The sequence below is a fragment of the Bubalus bubalis genome, chromosome 8 (genome assembly GCF_019923935.1).
Source record: "Bubalus bubalis isolate 160015118507 breed Murrah chromosome 8, NDDB_SH_1, whole genome shotgun sequence".
NCBI classification, from domain to species: Eukaryota; Metazoa; Chordata; class Mammalia; order Artiodactyla; family Bovidae; genus Bubalus; species Bubalus bubalis.
The window spans coordinates 94,743,551-94,760,412 of NC_059164.1; the positions used below are offsets into that span (position 1 = coordinate 94,743,551).

Genomic DNA, 16,862 nt, shown 5'->3' on the forward strand with positions numbered 1-16,862 from the left:
TAAACTGATCCTTTTATTGGCAGAACAGAATCCTTTAAATTTTTTTGTATTTTTATTAATGTTTGCCTTGTCCTTAAAACTGTTTCATACCTATCAGGATTCAGCAGCCCCCTTGGGATCTTTGGTGGTGGGTGAGTCACAATTTTTTCTGAGGCAAATGAAGAGAAGGAAGAGGGTAAAACATTGATAAATGTGTTGTGAGGGAAAATGGGGCACTTTGGGTTCTCCTCCCTAAAGCAGCCTGAGATTATCTGGAGAACTTGGCATCACCTCCAGAATCCCCTTTGTCCTTTCTCTTGCTTCTGTCCTTTTGCTCTGGGCCTGTGTAGTTAAGCAGGCACAGCTAAGCAGAGGTCGCCCCACTGTGTCTTCAGTGATGAGCCATGTGCGCAAGTGAAGAATGGAAGCCAATCAGAGCGAAATACTAGGGCTTGAGCCAGCTTAGACAAAAGCAGTTTAATTGACAGTATACAACTTTCCAAAATATACTTTTGTAAGAAAACAGCAATAAGTAATAATCTTTACAAACAAGTTTCTCAGTAAATTCCAGTGTACTTTAGACCCCTGTCCACTAAGACACAGCTCCCCCAGTCTCCTGAGCAAACTCTTTTAACATTCACTGATTTTTTTAAAAAGACATGGAGCAAATAGTAATCCCCTCCTTTGACTCAGGGTAGGATTTTCACCAAACCTGAGTTAATCAGCTAATGACAAGGATGAAAGCCATTGCTTTACTCTCGCCCCCTCTGCCTTCCCATCCTGTTCCCTTTGATCCTTAGTCCTATATGTAGAAACTATTCAAAACTATTCCTGGCAGAACAAAATTGTTCATTTAAGTCTTAGATCTAAATAAGCCACAGACCAGTAAGGTTCCTGTTTTTGTCTTCATGCTCTCCCTACGCTTGCTTTGCTGCAGATCTGTCCTTGGTATCACTCTCCTTAATTTGTTGGTTTCTCCCTGAAGCACAGAGCACTGGACAGTCTTCCATTCCAGGTTTTAAGCCTGTTTTCTGTCACTAAATACATGAGTTTCGCCAGGTCACTTTATCTTTCTGGGCTTCAGACTCTTCTTCTGTTAAAAAAATAAAGATTGGACTGGGTTCTAAAACCCCTCTATGACTAGAGAGTCTCTTCCCAACCAGTGCATATGGACTACAACCCTTATTGTAACATGCTGGGACTTCATGGGGAGGGGATGAGGACCATATTTAAAAATAAAAATGCCCAGTCTGCCAAGACAAATACTTCATCATCAGCCTGTCTTGTATTTCATTTTTCATTAAAGAAAAACAAAAGCTAGTAAAATAGACATCTACATTCCTGTTTAGAGGGAAAAAAGCCTTCTCTCTTAACAGAGGTTTTTTTCAAAGTATATTCACTCAAAGCAGTGCAGGGTGGATTAACATGTGGCTGTTGTATTTACATTTTCAAAAAATACATATATGTGTATCAGCTGGAACTGGTTTTTCAAAGTTTCTCCAGTATATTGTCAAAAAGATAAAAGCTCAAGAAGTGATTTAAATAAACTTTCTGTTAGCTTTCCTTATCAAGAAAGGAAAGAACAGTCTTGCATCTAGACTAGATTAAACCTGTATCTTGTCCTATGACACAGAAGAATATTCTGTGCCCCCCTTCATAAGCATTGCTGCGCCTCTCCCCACTGACATGACAGTGTGTTTCCCCCTGGATTTCGTCCAGTCATCAGATTCATGGTTTCTGGCCTTTTATGAAGTTTAGGGAAACCAGTGTGCCACCGAAATAAGAGTTTATAATCTCTCTGGTACAGACTGTTTCAAGTCAATGCTGAGTTCTCTCTCTCTTCTCTCTTCTCAGCCCCAGAATCTGAATTAACTAGATAGCATCCGAGACCAGCAAAGATGTGGGAAGAAGATGACCACTACAGATGCATGGCAATATGGTCTTTGACATAGGTGTCTAGTGGCACGAGCAAGCCACGGCAAGTTGCCCAGAAGGCTAGAACAATACAGTTCAGATGCACCCAAAGAAGGAGCCTCTGAACCAGCCCAGAGCTTATCAAGGCTGTCTCTGGACAGAGCCACAGTCATTCCTCTTGACCAAGCCTCATTTTTACTCTCTCGTCCTTGCCAGTCACCTTCTCGCTCCCCAAGAGGCCTGTGGGTTATGGCCTTTGATTGGCTTCCAGAATGTATTTGCTGTCTCTGTCTAAACCTGGCTGGTGGAATGAGACCCAGAATCAGCAAAGGAGTAATCCAGGCTGGCCTCTCCCACGGTGGCCATGATAGAAACCCACTGGGTAGAAAGAACCAAATCCTGGGTAGGAAAGAAGCAAACATCTTTTCCCAATGAGACAGCATTTTCTATTTCCCCCCAAACCAGTATTCTCCATCCTGCCAGCCTCCAAATAGGGAAGAATCAGGGCAAATACTTCAGGATCTTTGTTACCTTAGCATCTTTCTAGCCTGTGGGAAACTCACTGGGGGCCCTACTTGAACCTCTGGCCTTCCTCTTCCCTTTAGTATCAAATGGCTAAAGACTATGAAGAGGGAATTAGATGGCCAAGGAAAGACACAGATTGTCCCCCTAAGATCCTCTCCTTTAAAAAAAATATCCCAAAGCAGAGAGCCTATTCTATCAGATCTATCGCAGCCTAGGCCAAGTGACCATTTCATTCTCCAAAGCATCTTCCTAGTAGGATCTAGGGGCATTATGCCTAGCAACAGAGAGACCGTGGGCAGAGTTCAAAATTCCACGCAGAATTCCCTCTCCTCAGAAAATCAGGTGAAAGCTCGCTGTGCTCAGTCCTCAGGTGCCGTCTATGTAGCTGCTACCTGCTAAGCTCCCTCCAAACCCCTCCACTGGGCAACGGTCGGCACTGTGCTTCCCTGAGAATGCCACCAGAACCTGCAGGAGCGCCGGGCAGCCAGCCCCACTAGGAATACCGAGGAGGGCACATGGCACGGCCTAGCTCCATGCCCGACAGTGAAAGGTCGCTGGGATTCTACTCAGGCTGGCTGCTCCTTACGCAGCTTGAAGTGCACCTCCCCTCCAGTCTCTTCTTGCCCTGTGCACAGAAGACTGGAATCTTCAAACATCTCAATGATTTGAGTTTTGGCCTTTGGCAGTAGAGGGCTGGATTAAGAGAGAAAACTCTGAGCAACTTGCAAAGCCCCTGAGTATCCTATGAAATGGAAAAGTAAAGCCTGTCCTTCCTGTTTCAGTCGATTGTCTGTTTGGACACCTCTCTGCTGACTGGGCCTGAGGAAGCTCTGTCCTGAAGCTGCTCATTCACGCTGAACCTCAGAGGGAATGACTGAGCTGGGATCTCCTCTCTACTGCATCGGCTGAGCAACGACAACGAAACAGGAAACATCTTGCCTTTCAGTAGCTGCTGCAGATTTTAGTCCCCGTGGGAGTGGGAGGCCAGGCAGCACTTGGGGAGCCTTGGGGGTAGGTGGGGACCCATCCTGGAAAGAGGGGCTTCCCTTTCTCTCTTCATCTGTAGATGGCTGGTGGGCAGACATATTCACAGGGGGAGTCTTGTGTGCTCTGTCAGTGCCAGCAGACGCCAGGAAACTAGACTCCAGAACAAGGGACTGAGGGTCATGAATGACCTCCGTTAGTCCCAGAGGCCCTGGAACACAGTGGGGATGAAAAAACTGAATGAAGGGAGGGAGAACAAACGGCAGGAACACAGGCAGGCAGACAAGGCCGGCAGACGAGACAGGAACAGGACCTGTCCTTTCAAGAAGCCAGACCCTCCACTGATGGGCAGCTTCCACCCCTGCCCGGGGTAGCTCTGGAGGGAGGGCACGGGTGATGCCAGCAGCGTGGTGTGGTGGGAACGGGCACTGGACTGAATGAAGGGTCTCTGTTTTCATTCCGACATGTCACCCAGTGGCTGTGTGACCTTGACTTTACCCTCTTTAGGCCTCAGTCATCTTGTCTGTGAAGGGAGGCTAGTAGATGGTCTCGAAAAGTTCCTTCTATGGCTCTTTCCTGTTCTCCCAGCAGCACTGCACTCAGGCACTAGTGGGTTATTCTACAAGAGGATTCTACACAGAATGTGATTTGTTCAGCTTGAAAAGGGAAAAATTAAGGCCTGTGGGGACTGGGATGAGGGGACCCTCCAAGTCTGCTCTTCTTCCCCAGTCTTTCCCTCTAAGGGGAAGGGTCTTCCTCCTCCCCTTACAAATGGCACTTGAGGTGGTTGGGCTGGAGCTCTGCACCGTCGGAGACGGCCGGCAGCCCCGATTAGAGGTGTGTGTCTTCCTCTTCAGGGTCATCTTTGGTCAGGTTGTCCAGAGGCACAATCCAGCTGTCCCCCAGCTCCCCATTGAGGTTCGCCACCTTCTTCTCCTGCATCTCTGATGAGGTCTCCATCACTTCCAGTGTCGGATTGTCATGGTAACCATTCTCCACCGTCTGTAGCTCCTCTGTTAGTCGTTGCTAGAGTGAGAGAGGTGACCCAAGAAAAAAGGGTAGTTTTTGAGAGTTGTCAGCCTTGTACCCCTATAATTCAGGAACCCCAATTTAGCTAATGTGAACACCAGGTGGTCCTGGAGGCCAATCCTGACAGCTGGCTTGCCTCAGGGCAAGTTTGAGATGAGAACCTGCCCAGCATCCCTAGAATTCCCAGCTCGGCCCCTGGTGGCAAATCTGTAACGTCAGCAGAGACGGACTTTGTTCTCCCATCTCCTCTCCTCCACTCCTTCCCCATCAAACCTTCCTCTCAAGGTCCCTCCTCACCACTTCTCTGAACAGGGAAGAACTCTAAAAAAATGCCTTTCATCAGGCTGAATGACTAGGACTTCTCTAAGGCTGAACATGATGCGTACAGAAACTTTAGCCCTCCCGCTGCAGGTGGAAACCGTCTGAAGGGAGCTTTCTCTCCTTTACCCGGGATACAACCTCAGTGGCAGAAGACAGTCCCTGGGAAGCTTTAAACGAATACAGTGACCCAGAAATGCCGTTTCAGTTGGGGTGTGAGGAAACTAAGCAGGGAGATTTCTTGTAAAGCTCTCCACAGTGTGCAGCCAGGGTTGAGAACCCTGAATCTGGGCGGAACTGTTACAAGGGAATCCTAGGAAGGTAGATGAAAAAGCTTCTGGTTAGACGGGTATGCCTCAGCCCATTTACAGCAGTGGATCCACAGAGCAACTCTGCAAGGTGGATATTCCCACTACGCAGATGAGAAACCTGAAGCTCAGAGATTATGACTTGCTCAAGGTCACCCAGTTAATCAGAGGCAGAGCTAGGGCTTAACCCAAGTCTTCTTTGACTCCAAAACCCTTGCCGCCTCTTTAATTCTTCAGGCAAATTTCCATTTCCAATAAGGGATGATGACCTCTGCCTATCAGAAAGGGCCCACGGCTTTTCTCTAATATGGGAATAACAGGGTGAAAGTCCTCCGGTGAACTGGACTGCTTGGTCCTCACCTGGTCCTTCCTATGGGAGAGGCGCTGGTGGCAGCAGCCATAGAGGGCCGCCACCAGGAGCAAGAAGGATGCCATGCAGACAATAGTGATGATCAGGGGCATGCTGAACCGGTCCTCCATCTCTTCTGGTGGTCCTTGACCCCCAAACTGCATGTCTCTGACTCCCACCTGGCCAGGAAAGAGAAAGTGACAGAGCAAAAAATAGGTTCCGGGTCCCTCTCTCTCTCAGAACTCCCATTCACTTACGAGCTCTTCTACTTGGGGTTGGGGGGCCTGTTCCACTGCCCTGCTGGCCCCTTTTATCCTCCCATCTAGATGATTGCAAACCAGAGGTTCCTCAGCAATGAGAAACAGTGGAACCGGGGAATCGCGGGCTTCCGAGGGACAGGCTCCTGACCCAGTCTGTCCCAGCATGTGGGGCCGTCTACTTACGTCTTCTAGCTTGTCCCAGTCGTCTTTCAGCAACTTATAAATGTCCGCGGGTTGGAGCTTTGCTGAGGGGGAGAGGGAGAGATGCCGCTTCAGTGGTCTAGCTCAGAGAGACATGGCAGGGACAGAGGACTTCCTGTTCCTCCGTCTCCTGAGCGGTGTGTCTCTCGTGCAGGTGACTGAGAGTTGACAACTGACCCATCCTGTGGCTCCTGTCACCCCCCTGCCCCATTCCCACCCCAGACAGGCCTCCCTGCCCTTGCCCTCAACTCACTGATGATAGTAATTTGTTTGATGTCCACTTCCTGGGCATGTGAACCAGGAGCCATCTCTATATAGCACTCATCTTGAGTTTTGTTGAAGGAGGATTTTACTGCTTGGCACAACACCTCGACCAGTCTGTGATTTGAAGCGACTGTGTTCTGTTGTGGGGAGACAACAGGTAATTCCTCGGGGATCACAACAGCAGCCTAGGCTTGCGGGGCCGCCCTTGCAAGCTAAGGTCAGGACAATGCTGTTGCCAGCTGTGAACCGACTGCCTGGACTGGCGGGTCACACGCTCTCCTCCTGGGCCAGCCCCTGCCTTCTCTCTCCTCCCTCGTCCCCCCGTCCCGCTTATCTCATCTTGGTTGAACAATGCCATTCCCCCGAGTGTGCCCCTCTTTCTCAGAGCTCTTTAAGCATCATGATCTGCTGCCCGTCATCATTTCTCTCCCCTGGAAGGACCCACGGAGGCACTGCCAGCGCAAAGATGCCAATGAACCTGTATTCACCAGCCCTTGATGCTGAGTTCAGAGACCTCAGGAGGGGAAGTGCCCGGCTCTTCGCTCAAGGTCATCCATCCCAAAGTTGAAACACATGCCCGTTCCCTCGGCTAAGACTGAAAACATAAATAGGCTGACAAGAGAAGGGCAAGGCCATCACTGCACAGGGGGACTTGGGAGTGTCTGGAAGACGCACAAGGACATCTTTGAGGGGCTTCCTCTATATTTCTAAGCAGAAAAAGCATGGCTGATGTGGCTTTAGGGCTGAGGGTGAGGAAGTGAAGTGTGGGGAGCTTTTACCCAGTCATCCAGAGGCACCCCAAACTGGTGTTTCTCTGACCAGACTTTTGAATAAGGATACCAAGATGAAGAATAGGACTCTTGCTTTGGCTTGTCCCACAAACCATCCCTTGGGTTTTCTACCTGGAATTTCCTTAGGCCTACTAACTCTCCAGCCCTGCTGCCAGGTAAAGATGCAGGGCTTTCCTCTTCCCATTTATGGCAAAGGAAAAGAAGGCTTACCACCAAACACAGCCCTGCCAAGTTTCAGCCAAAAAGAGCCGGAGGAAAGGCTGGGCAAGCGTCAGTGTGGTTCTCACCTTGTCTAACAAGCCCAGTCCCAGGAAAACCCTGCTGTGTTTGAAAACTCTAGCTTTTCTATAGTTCACTTGGAAAATTCCAGCAAAATGGACACCCGAAAGAAAACAACTGCAGAAAATAGGTAGCATTAAAGTATCGTAAACCCAAGTTTTCCATGCTGCTTGCTTTCCCTTTCTGGTTCCTAGAGGTGTTTGCAAAATAGCCACTGACCAGGAGAGGGTGGCAGTGAGCCATCCATCACCAGCACTCACTCAGGCCTCAGCTACTGAGTAAGCGCTGCAGCAGATATCCCCAGACTAAAGCCCTTAATCCTAGGGAGACTGGCAGTCCGAAGGCAGTGGACAACACGGCTAACTCTCTCTTTCATGCAAACGCACTCACACACATGCTGACACCATCTCCCTCAAACAGTACACACACACACCATCCTGAGCTGTTGGCAACGGCTCCCCTGGGTTAGAGGCAGGCCGTCAGATAACATGGAGCAGGAAATATAAAACCACAGACTCTTAGAACAACGCAAGTTAGGCAGACTAAGCCTCTTCTTTTCAACTGAGGCCTCTGAAGCCCAAAGAGATGGGCTTAACAAAGTCACATCCTGAACTGGAGGCAAGCAAGACCCAGGGCTTGGGTCAGACTCTCAGAAGTGAAAGCTCAGAAGACCTGGTATTTCTGGCCCTGTAGCAGCCCTGTGGGCGGGGCTTCCTTTAGAGAAGCTGGTTCTGACCCTCCGTAAGATTGGAAGGACCAAAAACAAGGGCAGGAAATGAACACATCTCTCAGCTCCTTTCTACAAGGAACACTCTAGTCCCTTCCACTTTCAGTAATCCTGGAGCTAAACCACCTTTGGAGGATGCAGGTCAGGGTGGGGCTCAAGACGAACAAGGTACTCACACAGCTGTTGGCTCCCGAGATGTTCAGGGAGAGTTTGCTCTCATTCAGCTTTTCAGGAGGATGGCACTGGATCTGAAAGAAGCCACTGGGATTAAGGGCCAGGCTGAACTTGATAGGATCTCGTCTTTGAATCCTCCCTCCCTCCCTCCCTTAGGTGCTTCCCTGGTGGCTCAGAATCTGCCTGCAATGCAAGAGACCAGGGTTCGATCCCTGGGTCGGGAAGACTCCCCTGGAGGAGGGAATGAATCCCATGGACAGAGAAGCCTGGTGGGCTACAGTCCATGGGGTTGCAAAGAGTTGGACACAACTGAAGCGCCTGAGTACACACACCGTTAGGTGGGTGACACCAGGCAAGTAGCTCGGGGCAAGCTGGGAGCTGGCCAGCTGGGGTCTGACAGCCAGGTATGTTACTGGTTATCCCGCTGTCTAAGGCCGAGTCCAGCAAAGCCAGAGACAGTGGGTGAATGATACTGGCTCCTCACACCCCCACCAGGGGCTCTGGGAAGGGAAGGGTAAAGATGCTCTTCCTGGAGTCCCTTTCTCTCCAAGTCTGGGCTCTCTTACCTGCCCGATATTTGTTGGAATTACTGAGGTGGGAGAAGGGGTGCTGGAGCTTTGGGGGGCATTTGACGTCAACTGGGTGCTGGAGATGGTGGATCTCCTGACAAGAGATGTGGTCCCACGTCCCTGTGAAGAGCCCGTAGGCTGCTGAACTCCCGTGGCGACAGTGGCAGCCGGCGTCTCACTGGAGGCGTGTTGAGTTCCTTCAACGGCGACCTGTGTTTCTGTAAATGGGGAAACAAAGCTTATGAGGAAAGGTGAGTAGTTTAAACAGAAAAAAGATAGTCTTTTCTGTTCTTAGTTTTCTGAGGTTCTCTAGTCTTCCCCCACCCCACTTTGGCTTTACAGACCACAAGCAAAAGGAGGCAAGCTATGAGAAAGAGGAGGTAGATGGATGAAGCCAGTTCCCATAACCTATTACAGGATGAGCAGATTGGATGAGCCGGTGTAGGAACCCGAGAGAAGTATCAACAGCAGTGACAATGCCAGCAGCAAATGTCAACTGAGTAACTGCTTCATGTCAGGGTCCTAAGCGCTTCACAGGTACTTCCTTCTTCAGTCCTCACAGTGACTCTGAGGAAAGTACCATAATTATTCCTTTCATAAACAAGGAAGTGGAGGCTCAGAGGAGCTTGATGCATTCCGCACCAACAAGTGGCAGAGCAGGGACTGGAGTCCAGGTTTATCCAGCTCAGGGCCCTTGCGCTCACACAGGACAGACTTCACCATGTACACACATGACATGGCAGCGGGGCCGGGGCGGGGGCCCCTCGAAATGCAAATGCTCAGATTCACACCAAGAAATTCTGATTCAATAGATCTCAAATGGGCCACGAGGCTCATGATCCATCAGTGAGGTTTGAAATGAATTTACTGGACTAAGACTAGTGCTTAAAAAAAAAAAAAAAAAAAGGAAAATGCTCCACTGGGCAGATCAAAACCTCGAGCTCTCATCACAACACACAGCTCTGCTGGCCGCTGCTCACCACTGGATGGGAAACAGGCTGAGCGAAGGTGGTACACATTTACGATCCTTAACCCACGGCATGAATCTCCACCTTCTAGTCGAACAACGGTACAGAACATAGACATCTGAAAGTTTCTTTCTACTTCAAAAAGGCAAGGCAACACTTACTCAGTGTGGTCACCTGAGCTGTGAACGTGGGACTTGTCATCCTGCCTAAACTTGTAGTTACAGTCATTTTGTCTGATCCCTCAGGGAAACTCCCTGTGGGCTCTGAAGTCCCAGGGGCCAAAGTCACAGGGCCGGGGCTAGGCTGCTGAGTGCTTGAGAGGTTGGTCGAAGAGGACAGAACAGGAGAGATGCTTGGGATGATATTCGGATGTGGAGATGTGGCGATTTTCTGACTGCCTTCCTTAGCAGCCACGCTGTCTGTGGCCACACTGTGGGTAGTTGGGATTCTGGATGTGGGTGAATCATTCATTGCATTCCGGCTGCTCGTGCTTTCAGGACTTGTTGAGACTGTGGTTGATGTGGCTGCAGGAGCTCCGGTAGTGACGGGAGTGGTTTCAGTGGCCGAGGCAGTTGGGCTTTGCTGGGCTGAGGTTGACACCACAGTGCTGGCCGGTGCTGTAGTCACAGTGGATGTCTCAGTGGATGTCAGGGCTGCACTTTGTTTGTCTGGGGTTGAATTCAATGTCTGATCACTGGCGATTATGGTTGCTACCGACTGGGTTGTGGTCTTGACAGTTGAGCTTTGTCCATCGGTTGTTCCTGTGACATTTCCTAGGAACAAAGACAACACAGAATCAATTAGGGTATTAGCTGGAAGTCTTTCTCTCTCCATTGCTCCAGCTCTTCCCCAGGATCCAGAGGCCTTGCTCTCATCCCTGCCATTTTTGCTCAAGGGTTTGGGCCCTTGATGTGTCCAGATTTCTCTGGGGTTCAAGAAGCCTCTAAGAGGGAGGCTGAGGAGAAAGCAGAGGAAGTCAAGAGAAATTCTGCTCCAGAGAAGGACTCAGCACCCAGTCCCACTGCCTGTGGGAGCCTGCAGTGAATTCTCTGCCCTCCCCATCTGGCCCCAGACACACACTGTTAAAGGTTTCCACACCCCAGCACAGAACCCTCATCATCCCTGCCTCCTTCTCCCAGACCCAGGAGCTTGCAGAAAATGCAACAGACTCACACATATCCAAGTACCCTGTTCTAAATATGGCATGAAGGACCTCTGTTCCTCTGGAAAAATATATCTAGAAGGAGAAACTGGAAAAGTGAAATTACACAAATTGTACTTAAGGACAACTGTGAGACACACTGAGGGGTCTCTGTGTCTAGCATGGGAGCTCAACCTTGTCAAGGGGTCAGGGATTGAGCATATTAAAAAGCAGAGACATTACTTTGCCAACAAAGGTTCATATAGTCAAAGCTATGGTTTTCCCAGTAATCATGTATGGATGTGAGAGTTGAACCATAAAGAAGGCTGAGTGCCGAAGAATTGATACTTTTGAACCATGGTGTTGGAGAAGACTCTTGAGAGTCCCTTGGACTGCAAGATCAAACCAGTCAATCCTAAAGGAGATCAGTCCTGAATATTCATTGCAAGGACTGATGCTGAAGCTAAAACTCCAATACTTTGGCCACCTGATACAAACAGCCAACTCATTAGAAAAGACCCTGATGCTGAGAAATATTGAAGGTGGGAGAAGAAGGGGACAACAGAGGATAAGATGGTTGGCTGGCATCACTCAATGGACATGAGTTTGAGCAAGCTCTGGGAGATGGTGAAGAACAGGGAAGTCTGGCATGCTGCAGTCCATGGGGTTGCAAAGAGTCATACATGACTGAGACTGAATAACAACAACAGGGATTGAGTGAGGGAACAGTTAAGTGACAGGTTCAGGCCCTGGGATTACAATGGAAAGTAAGACACAGATGCTTACTTGTGCGGCCCTAAAGTTCTAGGACTCACAACAGATTTCCCAACCTGGGGATCTGACATAGGGACTGAGAATCCCCAGGGAATTTGACTTTGAAGGCCAGCAGTATTTGATTACAGAACTTCCACAGGACTGGGGAAACAGACTCTTGGAGGGCACAAACAAAATCTTGTGCACACCAGGACCCAGGAGAAAGGAGCAGTGATCCCACAGGAGACTGAGCCAGACTTGCCTGTGAGTGTCCAGGAGTCTCTGGCAGAGGCATGGGTTGACAGTCACCTGCCATGGGATCAGGGGGCACTGAATACAACAGTCCTGGCTTAAGTCCTTCTTAAGGAGGTCACCATTATCCCTGCCATAGTTTGGCCTCAGGCCAAACAGGGAGGGAACACAGTCCTGCCCATCAACAGAAAAATTGGATTAAAGATTTACTGAGAATGCCCCTGCCCATCAGAGCAAGACCCAGATTCTCCCATAGTCAGTCCCTCCCATCAGGAAGCTTCGACAAGCCTCTTATCCTTATCCATCAGAGGGCAGACAGAATGGAAACCACAATTACAGAAAACTAACCAAACTGATCACATGGACCACAGCCTTGTCTTAACTCAATGAAACTATGAGCCATGCTGTGTAGGGCCACCCAAGACGGACGGGTCATGGTGGAGAGTTCTGACAAAATATGGTCCACTGGAGAAGGGAATAGCAAACCACCTCAATATTCTTGCCTTGAGAACCCGCATAGTATGAAAAGGCAAAAAGATATGACACTGAAAGATGAATTCTCCAGGTCAGTAGGTGCCCAATATGCTACTGAAGAAGAGTGGAGAAATAACTCCAGAAAGAATGAAGAGACAGAGCCAAAGCAAAAACAATGCCCAGTTGTGGATGTGACTGGTGATGTGAAGTAAAGTCCGATGCTATAAAGAACAATACTGCACAGGAACCTGGAATGTCAGGTCCATGAATCAAGGTAAACTGGAAGTGGTCAAACAGGAGATGGCAAGAGTGAACATTGACATTTTAGGAATCAGTGAACTAAAATGGACCACAATGGCCAAATTTAATCAGATGACCATTATATCTACTACTGTGGGCAAGAATCCCTTACAAGAAATGGAGTAGCCCTCATAATCAACAAGAGTCTGAAATGCAGTACTTGGGTGCAATCTCAAAAATGACAGAATGATCTGTTTCCAAGGCAAACCATTCAATATTACAGTAATCCAAATCTATGCCCCAACCACTAATGCCAAAGAAGCTGAAGTTGAACAGTTCTATGAAGACCTACAAGACCTTCTAGAACTAACACCAAAAAAAAAGATGTCCTTTTCATCATAAGGGACTGGAATGCAAAAGAAGGAAATCAAGAAATCCCTGGAGTAACAAGCAAGTTTGGCCTTGGAGTACAAAATGAAGCGGGGCAAAGGCTAACAGAGGGTGAGATGGTTGGATGGCATCACCAACTCAATGAACATGAGTCTGAGTAAACTCTGGGAGCTGGTGATGGACAGGGACACCTGGCCTGCTGCAGTCCATGGGGTCGCAGAGTCGGACACGACTGAGTGACTGAACTGAACTGATGGTTTTTCCAGTAGTCATGTATGGATGTGAGAGTTGGACCATAAAGAAAGCTGAGGGCCAAAGAATTGATGCTTTTGAACTGTGGTATTGGAGAAGACCCCTGAGAGTCCCTTGGACTGCAAGGAGATCCAACCAGTCCATCCTACAGATCAGTCCTGGGTGTTCATTGGAAGAACTGCTACTGAAGCTGAAGCTCCGATACTTTGGCCACCTGATGAAAAGAACTGACTCATTAGAAAAGACCCTGATGCTGGCAAAGATTGAAGGCGGGAGAAGGGGATGACAGAGGATGAGATGGTTGGATGGCATCACTGACTCGATGGACATGAGTTTGAGCAAGCTCCAGGAGTTGGTGATGGCAGGGAAGCCTGGCGCAAAGAGACAGACATGACTGAGCGACTGAACAACAATGAGAATTAAATGTCACATTCTGGTGACTCCATGGAGGAAATGAATAAGGAAGTGATGCAGAGAACAAGGAAGTGATGCTGTTAGAGAGGTAAGGAAAAGCGCCTCAGGGACACCCATGAAGCTAAGGCTTGAAGGACAATAAGGCGAGAGCTGTGAAGAAGGTGAGGAAAAGCGTACCAGGGAAAAGGAAAGAACCTGCAAGTCCCCAAAGGAGGGACAAGAGCTCAGAGAACACAAATCTGAGTGCAGTTTTCTGAGTGAGGGGGGGTGGACAGGGCCCAGAAAACTTAGGGCCTCACAGTAAAGGGACTAACATGCTGTCCAAACCGTAGGGTTTTGAGAATAAAACGAAAGCTCTCTTAAAAACTGTATCCTATGTAAAATGAGGCATAAGATCACCCTCCTTAGCCCAAAATAAGGATTTGGGGTTTTAAGTGCTCAAAAAAGTCACTGAAGGCTTTAAAAAGCAAACAAGTTTGAGAGAGTGATTTACAAAGACACATCCCCTTGCTGCTCTGGGGAACACGGGCGTGGAGATGGGAAGAGAAGAGGCTGTTACAGTAATTCAGATGAAGTGGGTAATAGTCATCTGCAGCAAGTCCTTGACACAAGAGCCAAAACAAGGATGGATTCAAGACTATTTTGGAGAAAGAGTCAACTACTTGCTGATGTACCAAGGGAGGGGAAGAGGAGAAGTCAGGATGACTCCTGGTTTTCTGTTTTGAGCAGAAGGGAGAGAGAGCTGGGGCTCAGCAAAGTGGACTCTGGCCATTCTTCATAGCCAATTAGAATCTGTAACCTAGTTCTATGCTTGGGGAATTCCCCACACAGTTAAGACTGATGGAAGCAGGATTTGCCTCTTGTTACACTATAGATGCTGAAAAATGCCAGCCTCCCTTATGACTAGAGCCTAAGTATGCTCTAAGCTGCTATGAATGAGTCACTTCCACCTGGGCCAGAGAGTGAAGGGGTGGTCGACTATGAGGAACCGTGAGGCAGGATCGGCAGAACCACGACCAGGTGTGAGCAGCCGCGGAGGTGAGGCAAGAGTCTACAGCCAAAGCTGAGGCGTCTGGGTCCTTGGCATCGGTGAGCAGCACTGCCTCTTCACACAAGTTCTATAAGCTTGTCTCGGATGATGTTAAGGGTGACCCTAAATGTGGTCTTCATCAGGGCTTCCCTGATGGCTCAGTGGTAGAAAATCCACCTGCCAATGCAGGAGACCTGGGTTCGATCCCTGAGTGGGGAAGATCCCCTGGAGGAGGGCATGACTACCCACTCCAGTATTCTTGCCTGGGAAATCCCATGGACAGAGGAGCCTGGTGGGCTACAGTCCACAGGGTCGCAAAAGAGTTGGGCACGACTTAAAGACTAAACAACAACAAAATGTGGTCATCAGCAATCCCAGCTCCTTCATAAGCTGGAGAAGGACCCAACAGCTTTCATGTGTGTGTGCATGAACACACATACATTTTGCTAATGAGAATCAGAAATTTGCATTAGGAGTGACTCAGGCAATAGAAATGTGAGAACTAGTTTCTCAGCCTTACTGGGGTTAAAGGTAAGTGGAATTCTGCAGACACGAAGTGATGTGACTTTACTATCCTACAGTATTTCAGAGAGGCAGTCACAACATCACCCACCATCTAGAATGAAGTGCCTGTAAAGTGGCTTTGGCAGGACTGAGTGGCTACTGTCACAGAACAATATAAAGGGCATGCATAAAAGGACATGTGGTAAAAATCAATGTAGTGTTATGATTTGACAGTGGCACTTCTTATAACTGATCATATCAGAGCACCTTTCTGGCAAAAAATGAGATTGCTGGAGAGGAACATCAGCATATTTAATAAATTAAGGATGTAGGGCGGGGTGGTTACTTCTTACAAAGACGACTAGCTGAAAGCAGAGTTTTTCAAACCCCAAACTGTTGACATTTTGGGCTGAATGTATGCATGCTAAGTCATTTCAGTCGTGTCTAACTCTTTACGACTCTATGGACGGTAGCCCACCAGGCTCCTCTGTCTACGGGATTCTCCAGGCAAGAATACTGGAGTGGGTTGCCATGCCCTCCTCCAGGGGATCTTCCCAACCCCGGCATCGAACCTGTGTCTCTTACATCTCCTGCATTGGCAGGTGGGTTCTTTACCATTAGTGCCACCTGGGAAGCCCTTTGGGCTGGATACTTTTGTTAACGGAGGTGGTCCTTTGCAGTGCGGGATGTTTAACAACATCCCTGGTCTCTAGCTACTAGATGCTAGTAAGACACATACTACCCTTCCTGGTTGGGATAACTGGCAGAAGACGCGGGTTCAATCACTGGTCGGGAAACTAAGATACCACAAGCCACGTATTAACTAAGTCCACACACCACAACCAGAGAGTCAGGGGCTGTGGTGGAGGATCCTACACGACCCAACAAATATCCTGCGAGAAGGATCCCGTGTGCCACAACGGAGACCCAACACAGCCAAATAAATAACTAAAAAAAAAGGGGGGCGCTCAATCTGCGATGGAACTTGCTTGGAAGACTCAACCACTTTTCTCCTGTCTGATGACGCAGTTTCTATCCTGCTTCAAAACTCAATAACTTCACTTGAGCTCGGTGACAAAGAAAGCTATATCCTTTCATCATCTCTACCACTCTTCATATTTTTCAAACCTGTGATAACAGTCAGATGCCTGAGAAAGACAGTGTCTAACCCAGAAGAAGGCTTCTACTTAAAAAAAAATCTGCAAAAAGTCTAGCAAATAAGCCTGGTTGATAGACTATAAGGATGCTAGATCAGAGAAGGATAATCACAATTTTTATCAGGTTGAATTTATCAATATGGGTATGCATACCAGGGGTCTGGGACCATCATGCTGACTCAACCAGCTGCAAGAAGTACTAATTGTTTTCTTAGTTGGTTGACTGAAACGTGAACTTAATGGTAGTCTACATATTAAAGTTGCCAGAAATTCTCTGGAATAATGAATAGGAAGAAACCAAAGTCTTAGAGAAATGTTCCAGGGGTTTATCATGTATGGTCTGCTTGCTCACACTCTTTGTTCCTTAAGAGAGCTCAAATGACACTCCCTTCATCAAGGTTTTGAGAAACACTGTACTTCATGTGCTCTAAAAAGGACATCTTTTCATGTCTCTGAGCTGAGGATGAATTATAAATTATTTTAAGGCACACTCTGGCAGTGTTTTTTCTCCCCCACATGGTTCGTAAAATATAGTGCGTTTTATCTTTGATGGTGTTTTGGATTTTGATTAAATTTGGTGTGTTGTTGGGGGGGAATAGGAGCATGTTATTCTGAC

At 48.2% G+C, this 16,862-nt stretch overlaps 1 protein-coding gene across 1 annotated transcript in view; it reads right to left on the bottom strand.

Annotated features, from left to right (window-relative positions):
* Positions 1-441: 441 nt before the first annotated feature.
* PODXL (podocalyxin like) overlaps positions 442-16,862 on the bottom strand; it is a 48,219-nt gene continuing 31,798 nt past the window's right edge. The window contains exons 3-9 of the mRNA XM_025291542.3: positions 9,801-10,412; positions 8,669-8,889; positions 8,105-8,176; positions 6,121-6,268; positions 5,850-5,911; positions 5,418-5,585; positions 442-4,428 (exon numbers count right to left, since the gene is read on the bottom strand). Of these exons, the coding sequence (XP_025147327.3) occupies positions 4,234-4,428; positions 5,418-5,585; positions 5,850-5,911; positions 6,121-6,268; positions 8,105-8,176; positions 8,669-8,889; positions 9,801-10,412 (1,478 nt within the window). The 3' untranslated portion in view covers positions 442-4,233. The remainder of the gene's footprint in view (positions 4,429-5,417; positions 5,586-5,849; positions 5,912-6,120; positions 6,269-8,104; positions 8,177-8,668; positions 8,890-9,800; positions 10,413-16,862) is intronic.